Source organism: Crocodylus porosus, unplaced genomic scaffold, assembly GCF_001723895.1.
Source record: "Crocodylus porosus isolate Cpor-Errol unplaced genomic scaffold, CroPor_comp1, whole genome shotgun sequence".
Lineage (NCBI taxonomy): Eukaryota > Metazoa > Chordata > Crocodylia > Crocodylidae > Crocodylus > Crocodylus porosus.
Window position 1 is genome coordinate 197,212,107 of NW_017728906.1, and position 10,661 is coordinate 197,222,767.

Here is a 10,661-nt window from a genome sequence, read left to right on the forward strand (position 1 = left end):
TCGCTAGCCAAGTACTAAACTTAATGCAAAGTAACTACGGCTCATTAATGAACATGTAGACGCACCCAGTAACTACAAAGGAGGATCTCTTTTCTTTATTCTGCTTTTCAAAAATAAGGTGTGTATTATATTTTGGGGAATGTGGTATGTGGGAAAATATGGTGCCGTCTCCACAGCACCCTGCTCTGTACTGAGGGCTGGCTTCCTATACCTCCTTAAGGCAGCCTCTACTTATCAAGCACCATGAAAAGCACAGCCAATGTCAATGGGAAACGAGTCATTCGATGGTGAGAGTGAGCAGAGCTGCATGCGAGATATGAATGCAAGACTGGTGATGTTTCTTTGCAGTGCTGTGGTTGCTATACAGCGGGGCTGTCCAGCTCTTATGGCTGCTGTGGCAGACATGGCTTATTCTGGGGCAGGGCAGAGCAGATGGAGGGTCCTGTTAAGCTTGGTGGAGCAGGGGAGCTAGTGCTGTGTATGCTGGGTGGTCCTGGGGAGCTTGCGTAGCATGTGGCCCATGGCCTGTGACCAGCGTGGCGTGGGGTCTCCGGCTGCTCAGCCCTGCCATACAATGAGAACAGTACCAAATACTAAATGCTGGGCCTGTGGAAAGTGTTTCTCAGTGGACTTCTTTGGTTAAGGAATTGGCGTTGGCAGGTATTGGTAGGGTCAAGTACTGGAATTAGATATCGGGGTCCTCCTTTTCTGTTCCCTTTCACATCATGTAAACTAGCACAAAACAGAATAAGAGGTCTTGGTAATCCCTGAGATCTGCACCAGTCCTTGGCTGCCTCAGATGAGTGGTGCCCCACAAAGGCTAAGCTTTATAGGCAAAACAGTTGTTTTCCAGGTTTAAAAGGCAAGGCTGTCTGTCTGAGCAGTATGAACACCTGGGGAAGTCATGTAAATAAGAAGAATATTTAGGTAGCTCATACTGCTTAGTCCATTAAGAACATGGAAATGCTCATTTGGTGGAAACACTGTGCCCTTTCATGGTCCATTGGGGTGACATGTCCACTTATCTAAAACAAGCTCCAATGAGCCTACTTAGATACTAGAAATGGCATAATCATGGTTAGCTCAGCACTCTCCCTGGACTTGTATTCCCTGTGTTTTCACAGGGCCAACTAGCCTTGAAGGGAGAGCTGCACTGAATGTGGCTGTACAGTTTCTGAGACCTGGGGCAGTTTGGCTAGCTCTGCAGAGCGTGACTTAATGTGGCATAGACATAGTCTTCTTATGGGTCTGTATCCGGAGCACAGCTTTCTGAAGCAGAAAAAAAGCCAAGCAGATCAGGCCGTAAGATGATTTGCAGGTTTTGGTACATGAACCTGGAGCTGTTCGGGGTGGAGTTTGGGGTTAGAATGGCTTTGTGCTCTTCTGCTCCAGGAAGCACCGGGTGGTACAACTTCAGCTCTAATTGAATAGTTAAAAGGGCACAGATTTAATGGTAAATGGATTTAAGCACCAGCAGCTGTGCTGATGTCCAAGGGAGCTGTGAATCCTCTGGATCTCTTGGGGCTAAGGCCTGATGCGATTTAGTGGACGGAGCTATCGGGATGTTGTCTGGAGCTGTCAGCTGAGGCTTCAGATCTAACAACTCCCTCTTATGCTGAAGAGACAGCCTCCATCTGTATCTGAGGAGCTCCACCCCAGGACGTGGCCTGGTGATAGTGGGGGACTTGGTTTGTAACTCAGGCTGTGCTATCCAACACCTACAACAAAAGGCATTGACGATGTTAATATTTTAATGCATTAGGCTTTGCAATCAGCCTCTTAGATTTGATCAAAAGCCTCCTTAGCACGCACATGCTTGGAATCGGATAAGAATATTTTAAGCATTTGAATGCTGGTTTACTTAATCCAGGCGTGTTTAGGTAGTTTTACAGCATCCAAAGTTGCAGGCTGGGGCTGTGTAGGACCAGTCAAAAGCTATAGGACATTGTCCCTGCTGGCAGTAGCACGAACTTGGAGGTTAGACTGCAAACCACAGTCCCAGAGCTCTGACTATAACTTGAGATATGACATGATAAGCAATAGGAAGAAGATACCTAGAAGAAAGACGAAAGACTAAAGCCATGAGCTTGCATAGTTGCTCGCTGGAGGTAAGTAGGCACCCCAAGGATTCTGGCTGAAGTCTGAGGTGCAGGAAGCCTGATCAGCTCACTCATCATCAAGCACGTCCAGCTCCAGTCCCGGTTTCGTTTCTGCCTGTGAGCTACACATAGAAAAAGAATGAAATCGCCAGTGCAGGTGCAGTTGCATTATTCATTCTTGATTGAAAACCACGCATATCATTTAATGTAACTGAGGCATATCCAAGCTGCAGCCCTGCTTATGTGAGGCTGCTTCTTGAATATGCATTTTTGTGTTTAATCTGAATTTGTAAGCAGCTGCGGGAGTCATCAGGACAGAATTCGTTATGCTGTCTGAGAAGGCATGCTGGGGTCGCTGATTAGTGAGAGGTTTTACCCCAGCAGATGTGAAATCTGGGTGCTAAATGCACCTGCATAAGTAGGTCCAAATTCAGTAGGTCCAAACATAGAGGAATGAAGAGTTCTGGGCTATTAATTTTGGGCGGTAAATGGCATAATGCTCCTTAGCTCTTTTGCAGCCCGTCCTCCTTCAGACTGGTTTTGAGATCCAATCTAAAGGGTTTGGGTTGTCTTAGCACAGTTCTTAGCAGTGTCCCTCTCTTTTCTATCCCTTGTTGGCAACATGCAGTTTTCTCTGCCTTTTGGTGGAGACAGCTGCTGTCCTGCCTGCTGCAGATGTTCAACATCTGGTAACCAGCTGGTGTTTCTGGTCCTTCCCAGCTTCCATCTCTGCTGGCTCCTCCTCTGCTTCATCTGTTTCTTTTATTCCTCCCTTCACAAAAGCCACCATTATTTTGTGCATGGTCCAATAAACCCGATGTGTGATTTCTTTTCTGGCTTTAGTCAAATCCTTCAGGCATGATATTCTGCAGTTACATCAGTTCAGTATAACTTGGAATAACTCTATTTATATCAGTGACATTGCACTAGATTGCTATGGGTATAATGGAGAGTAGAATGTGGCCTTCTCAAGCCACAAGATTCAAGTATTTCCACCTAGTTTCACTTGAAAAATGCTTTAAATGGTTGCTATGTGGGGAATAGAATAGTGGCTCTTTAGGATATATGGAGTTTTAAAAAAAACTACGTTTTAGTGCTATGCATATTGAAAAGCCCCTGTATTGGGGAAAAGTCTGTCATAAAAGAACTACCCTTGGCCAAGTACAGAGATTACACTTTTACCGGTGTAAGTGATTGCAAACTGGTGATGAACCAGAAGTTCGGCACATATAGATTGGTTTAAAAATGGTGGAACCTGGTCTAAGATTTGCCTTTCCCACCAAGGGGAAATGTGTTTTGTTCACTACCAATCTAAACTGTGCCACTTACAGAAAATTATGTAACAAAATCACGTGACTTGGATTGATTCTGCTTCAAGCTTTTTGAATGTCTGTATTTAGTGTATAGACAGACCAGATAACAGCAGGAAAATAAGCAATTTAGGGCCGACTCCTGCTTGTGCCCTGGTTATTCACCCTCCCTATATGTACCGAAAATGCTGAGGTCAGCCAATTTGATCAGTGCATCCAACCCTCGCTCCAGTTTGCAGAGGACAGTATGTTTTAAAAGTAAAATGCATAAAATATATTATACAATTGGTAGGGCTTTGTTAGACTCCCCAGGGATGATGTCAGTATGTTTTTAAAAAATTGATTCCAAGAATCTCAGAGTTTAATTATTTCTGCTCTTTCCTGCCTATTGTTCCTCTGTTTTACCCACAGTTCCCATTTTGTTACCATTCTGAAATACTGTGCTGTGCTTTTGTTGTGCTTTCAAATGATTTGGTCAGACCCAACTTGATAGATTCTTTAGTTTTGGCACATGGCTTTAAACTTGTTTGGTGATAATATTTAGAGGTGCACTGATATATTGATTGCGTATTGGATTGGCATCGATAACGGGAAAATTAACATTATCAGCAATTGGCTTTTTTTGGTTGGTGTAGCTGATGTCACTGATAAATGCTGCGTGCATGCCTGCAGCCACAGCATGCATGGGGCAAGAAGTGCAGCCTGGTAGTTTGGAGAGCAGCGTCTGGCTGTTAAGTCTGTCCGGGGGAAGGTGTGGGGGAGGGAAGGGGCATGGGGGGCGCAGATCGAGGCCCCCACAGTGAGGGAGGAAGTAGGGCTGGGGCAAGATGCAGGGTGGAGCCATGGGCTGCTCATTTGGGGGCATGGGGGGTGCAGGGCGGCTCCCTGCTGCTGCTAGCACCCCTAGGGGAGGCATGGGGGGCATGTGGTCCCTGGATTTTTGCATGGGGCAAGGGTGGGCTGCCTGCTGTGGGCTTGGGGCCAGGAGCTGTGTTGGCCTCTTCCTGGTGGGGTGGGCTGGGGCTGCACTCAGGGTAAGCTCAGCTGTGCGGAGCGAGCAGTGGCAGGGGGAGCAGCGGCTGTGGGGGCAGGCTGCAGGGAACTTTGGGGTGGCCATAGCCCCGCAAGCCCCCCACTAGTGCTGCTGCCACCTGTCCTGCTCCTACCCACCTTGAGCCCAGCCCTGTGCTGTGAAGAGGCCGGTGCAACCTCTGGACCTGAGCCAGCGGGCAGCGCGCCTTCACCCCACACACAAATCCAGAGGGGACATGCCCTCCATGCCTCACCTGAGGGTGAGCACAGTGGCGGGGAGCGGCCCCACTCCTCACTTGCTCTGCCTCTTGGACAAGTGGCCGGCAGCTCTGCCTCGCCCCAGCTGGGCAGCCCCTGCCCCACTCCTTCCCATACCGTGGGGGCCTCGATCTGCTTTCACTCCACCCCTTCAGTCTCCTTCCCCTGGCTTACCAGCTGGATGCTGCTCTCCAAGCTGCTGGGCTGCATATCTGCTCAGTATCGGCCAAGAAAACCTTTATTAGCGCACCTCTAATAACATTATATCATATTTTCCTAATTGATTGTCAGAGAAGATTATTTGCAAGCATAACGTGGTTGGCTTGAATTGTTCTGGTTTTTTAATCACTTAGGTGAGGGGGGTATTTGACGAGAGCCAGTATTTGCCAAATGATCTTTTTGATCTCCAGTATGGACAGACGCAGTATAGACAACTTTTATCTTTTGCTAATAGCAATGTATGAGTAGGTGATGTTAAACAGCTCTGTCTTTGTGGGATGGATTGGTGATGGTTTTTAAACTGGTTTCGCTCTGTGCCAGATTTGTTCAACTGCTATAAATGTGTCTAGTTGTTCCTACCCCTGGTTCATCTGGAGTAAATGGGGCACATTTTCAAAAATGCTCAGCACCCAATAGCTGCTGTTTCTGGTCTGATTCTCAGAGAGCTTTTACCCGATGTCCACCCAATATGTCCCCCTGAAAATCTGGCCCTGACTGGTGCTGAGCCTCTCTGAAGAGTTGGCCTGTGCTATTGTGACTTACCTGCATTATGCTGTACTAGACTAGGGGTGCTCAACCCCCAGCCTGTGGGCCAGATGGCCGAGGTTCCCTGGGGCCTGATACGAATGTGTGGGACTGGGGCAGCATGGGGCCTGATCCTGCACACTGACCCCACGAGTGATCTGGCCCACAGATTGGTCCTGTGCCACTCATCCAGCCTGTGCAAAGGTTGAGCTGGACTAGACTGAATGATGTGGTATGTTGACCAGCTGCTTTCGATTCAGATGAAATACTTAAAGTTCACTTGTGGCTTAAGGGTGTGGGCTACTCACAGGGTTCATCATTTGTGGTAGGGTTTGGTTTCACAGGGACCTATGAGCTGCTGGGGAAGGCTTTTTGTGCTTGATGGATTTTGCTTTCCTCCCTGACAGCCAATAAGAAGAAGGAGAAAGAACGACCAGAGATATCCCTCCCTTCAGATTTCGAGCACACGATTCACGTTGGGTTTGATGCTGTCACGGGAGAATTCACGGTAAGTGAATTAGAAGAGAATTGCATGGTTGTGCTTGTCGTTGGAGGATCGGGGCATTTTAAACCTACCTAAAGTAGTATTTAAAGGGACGCTGATAATCACTGAGCTGAACCTCGTACAAAATATAGGCCACAGATTCCCACTTGGTAGAGAACCAGACTACTTGGAGTTTGGCCTGTTCAAACTTGGCATTAATATATTCCAGAAGGCTGGACTACAGGTAAGTTTTCTACTTCCTGGTGTAGTGGGGAGCGACGCAGCTTTTTCGCAGAACAGAAATGATCAATCTCCTCTTGTTAGAGCCATGTCTTCTCTGAACTCCCAATCTCTTCTTAGGAGGCAGGCAGCTGCAAATGCCCATGCTAGTGTGTAGGATGTGATCTCTGAAGGCTGACAGTGATTTCAATTTATTCTTTTTTTTTAAACTTCTGTACAAATCACTGGGGAGACGAGATCACATTTGATCATGCTTAGTTCTGAATTTGATTGTGAGATAGGATTGAACAGCAGCGGCACCACACAAGTAGTTTGCAGGGATAATCATGTTCGGCTTTCTCTCTTTAATAAACTTCACTTCCAGGGCCCCTGGGTGCCTTTACTCTATTCTTGCTCACAGTCACACTGTGCATGGCTGCCTGTGGTACTCATCAGCTAGCCAAGATGAAGCAGTCAGGCAAAGCAGTTGACTGGTAGATCCATCAGTCTTTTAATGAGTGGGGCTGAACTCTCTGGAGTAGGGATTCTGGTACCTGGGACACTGGAGTAGCAACAAATAGGAATAGCAAATGATCTAGTGTTGACGGCTGACAAATGTCAGGGCTCTGGTCCCCAGACTTATCTTGCTGGTAGCTGAAGACATTTCTGTTTTTACTCTTTGGGATGAACATCTCCATAAGGTGCCATTAGAACTCCTCTACCATCACGACCAATGAGACAGGAACATGGGACTGGAAAGGGTTACCTGGGCCATCAAGCCCAGTTTCCTCCCAGTCAAGACAGTGCATTACAAGAGCATCAGGAAGCATCGAGTGGCACCATAGCTCCACTGGCATGGAAGTGCATGGTGGCAGAGGGTTTGCCAATGTGGATCATTTTGCAGGGTCACAATTAAGGTTTCAAACCTTGCCCCTTGAGAGACAAGTAAGTTGTCGGTCCACCAGGCTTTCCCCTCTTTCAGATGCTGTCAATAATCTCCTTGAGCTTGAGTGAGAGAACTAAATGTTGCACACCTCCAGGTTTTAAATATTCTTGATGTGAATAGGCTGGTGGTAACTGCCTGAAACATCTCCCCCAGGGTATGCCAGAGCAATGGGCTCGGTTACTGCAGACATCAAACATCACCAAATCGGAGCAGAAGAAAAATCCCCAAGCCGTGCTCGATGTGCTGGAATTTTACAACTCCAAGAAGATCTCCAACAGCCAGAAGTACATGAGTTTCACAGGTAGGTGGTCAGTCTTATTCTACTGTTTAACTAGGCTTCCTGGTAGCCCCAGGCATTTAAACTGAATTTGAAGAGTCACTTTTACAAAGGCAAGGCAGCTGATCTCTGGCACAGCGAACAGCCCCCTTCCTTTGAAGTCTAGCCCAAGAACCTGGTAATCACTTGGACAGATCTGGGTGTGAAACAGAAGAGGTGTTGGCTGGGCAGATCCCGAAACATGTAGTGCCTTGTGGATTAACACTGGTAAGTGGGTCGCAGAGCTCTGGTGTTGTGGTCTTGGTGAGAAGAGTCCCTTCGGGAAGTGGTTATCACATTTTACACCAGCTTGGTTTTAAGATGTAGCTGCATGGATATGGGGGAATGAGGACTTTGAAACTATTAGTATGGTGAGACCCAGGGAATGTGGTTTTGCCAAGAGCTCTTTGTGGGATTTCTTTTAGCACAGAATACGCTTTTGACGAAGAGGCACCGGCAAGGTTTGTCTGGTCACCACTCCTTCTCGCCGCACATCTGAGAACCATGCTCAGTGGCCCATTCCCTCTCCTTTGACTGCTTAGATAAGGGGTGTCAAAGATCTGGTTCGTGGAGCCCTGTTGTCTGCCCCCGGTGCTGCCCATGGGTCTCAGAGTTGACAGCAGGTGGCTGGATAGCCCCACATGCTGGCCACAGCTCCTGCAGCAGCTTGCATCCCAGAACGGTGGAGGGATCAGCATGTCGTTTTGCCGCTCTGGCGCTGCACTCCATGTGGTGGCTGCTCTAGGATTTTGGGGCTGCGCTGCATGCATCATTCGCTCCAACTTGAGTCCTGGAGCCCCAGAACGGCCGCTGCATGCGGGGCGGCCCCAGGGCAGTGGACCAGCACGTCTGGAGCTGTGCTGCACGTGGCATCCTCTCCAGCTGCTCCCGGACACGTGCTGGATCTGGTCTATGGGTGCCATCTGGACCTGCCTGTGGGGCCAGATGAGTTTGACACCCCTGGCTACAATGGACAAGATTGACACGTGGGTCTGCATTGCTCAGCAGTCCCTGTTCATGATGGGGTCTCCTCATTGCGCTGGCAGGGTTTCTAGTACTCTGTGCATCTGAATGAAGGCGCTGGCTCAGTTTCAGTTGCACTGGTGCCTCTGGGGAATTGCACCCCTAACACCAGGGAAGAGCTTGCCCTGATTGTGCTTGCAGAGTGTTAGATTTTTATTGTACAGGATGGCAGCCTGCTTGGGGGAATCCTTCGCACATCTTATTCCCTCAAGAAAACCCTCTTGGCACATCAAGAGGCTGCAGGAGCTCCAAGCCGTAGATCACTTGTGGGCAGCAACTCCACATAGTCAGACTTCTTGACAAAATGACCTCCTGTTCCCTTAAACTGAATTGGATTTGAAATGATTAATTTGGTTCTGGGCTCCATCAGCTTCCACTTCTCTCTGCATGGCTGTGCATAGGGATTACAAAGGGCTGGAGTAGTTGGGACGCTTGTTGAACCTGGTTGGGAAGACAGTGAACAGTGTCTTGTAATCTGTCCAGGCTTTCTTGGAGCGCAAGGAGTTAGTGCTGCACGTGGCCCTGGAGTGGTGTCCAGAGCACTGAGGCAGGCGTCCAGACTCCCTGTATACTGGATGCAGAGCTTTAGGTGCTTCAGAATAGGACTCAAAACAACCAGGAAGCTGAGCAGGGAACAGTCTCCCTGAGCTCGCCGGTAGGCAGCACCGAGAATGGAGATGTGTTTTTAAACAGGCCCCTTGTGCTGTATCGTGTCTTCATCCAGTCTGGATCTAGAGTCCAGAACCTCTTCCTAAGGGAAGTTGCCTACAACCCTCCTTTCACAAGCCAAGCACAGACCAGTCCTTTTCTCGAACATACAACTGGAGGAGGAGGTGGCAGCAGTGTCCCCCATAAGCAGGATCCTAGTGGTTGGACTACTTCCCCAGGGAGCGAGGGAGCTCAATTTAGTTTTATCACTTTCATGTCCAAGAGGTTGCAGACCTACCTCCCTCATGTCCCAGAAAACTGCCCTACCCACCCGGCTGGAAGCAGGGTAGTCACGGAAGCACCCTCTACCCACCCCTCCATCGTGGTGCAATGGGCACAGCTTCAGAGTATTCACAGCTCGCTGGAAGGGGGCAAATCTGGGTCCCAGCATCTGGTCTGCAAAAACCTCCTGCCTTGCCAGGAAACAGGCGCTGGCTAAAATGTCATTAGCCCTTTCCTGGACCAAACCCTTAGACCCCTTCGTCACCCTGTGCTGGGGTTCACCCTCCCTAAGATGGGGATAATCCCTTTCCCCACAGCAGTTTACTATGTTTCTGCAGTTCTTGCCACAGCTTATTGCAGCCTGGGCCTCTAGGCATGGTTGCATTGCAAATCACTCTCATCATAATTGCAGTGGTATCTGTTTCTCTGTTTCAGATAAATCTGCAGAAGATTATAATTCATCAAATACAGTGGTAAGTTTTTTGTTGGTATTCATTTGGTTTTTCAGAGGTGCATAAAACAACCTTATAATCATTTTGCATTTAATGCTGGCTTGCTTTTTTCAAGTGTGGGGTATTGTAGACACCCAAAATATAGCTAAACAATATATTTAATCTATTTAAAGTCTTTTTAAAACATGCGGAAACTATGGTAACTGTCATTCTGACCTAAAAAAGCATATTTCTTTCCTTTCAGTTCTTCCTATAAACTCTCTGTGGCTGGAATATAAGGCACTAGACTCAAATGACTTTTATTATTAGTTAATTTAGTGCATTCATAGAAGTGGATCTCTTTTGTAGAAGTGACATTGGTGAGTAGCAGTGTAAACAGGTCTACAAAATACAATCCAGCCTGTTTTTTTCAGTGTACCAGGTAGATTTTATTGGTATCTGATCCATAAATATCTTTTGATCTAACCAAACCATTAAAAGCCCACAAGATCTGACCGAACCGCTGTTGATGATTAACTGCATTCTTCTCAGGGCGGTCTTATCTTTTCTTTGACCTTTACCCCTCTTCCCACCCCCATGCACATACACAGCACATATGGATGCAACCAGTATTCCCCTTTTATTGGGAGGATACAGTTGAATAAGTGTTGACATTGCAACAGCTTGCAGGTTGGGAGAAGAGTTGTAGGGGGGGTGTGGGAAATGATCTGTAGGGTGACACTAGGAAGCTTTAGCAAAGCTCCAGGGCTGTTTTTACATGTGCTCGGGGGAGTGGGAAAGCGCTTTAATTAGAGCGGCTCCAAGAGCCACTCTAATTAAAGCACCCACAGTGTCTCGTGTATCAGTGA

At 47.8% G+C, this 10,661-nt stretch overlaps 1 protein-coding gene across 4 annotated transcripts in view; it reads left to right on the forward strand.

The window, feature by feature from the left end:
* PAK1 (p21 (RAC1) activated kinase 1) overlaps nt 1–10,661 on the forward strand; it is a 92,913-nt gene that overhangs the window by 50,961 nt on the left and 31,291 nt on the right. For 3 of the 4 annotated variants that reach the window (XM_019530440.1, XM_019530442.1, XM_019530441.1), the window contains 3 exons: nt 5,851–5,951; nt 7,246–7,393; nt 9,797–9,834. In XM_019530440.1, the coding sequence (XP_019385985.1) occupies nt 5,851–5,951; nt 7,246–7,393; nt 9,797–9,834 (287 nt within the window). The remainder of the gene's footprint in view (nt 1–5,850; nt 5,952–7,245; nt 7,394–9,796; nt 9,835–10,661) is intronic. The other variant, XM_019530443.1, reaches the window with a different exon arrangement.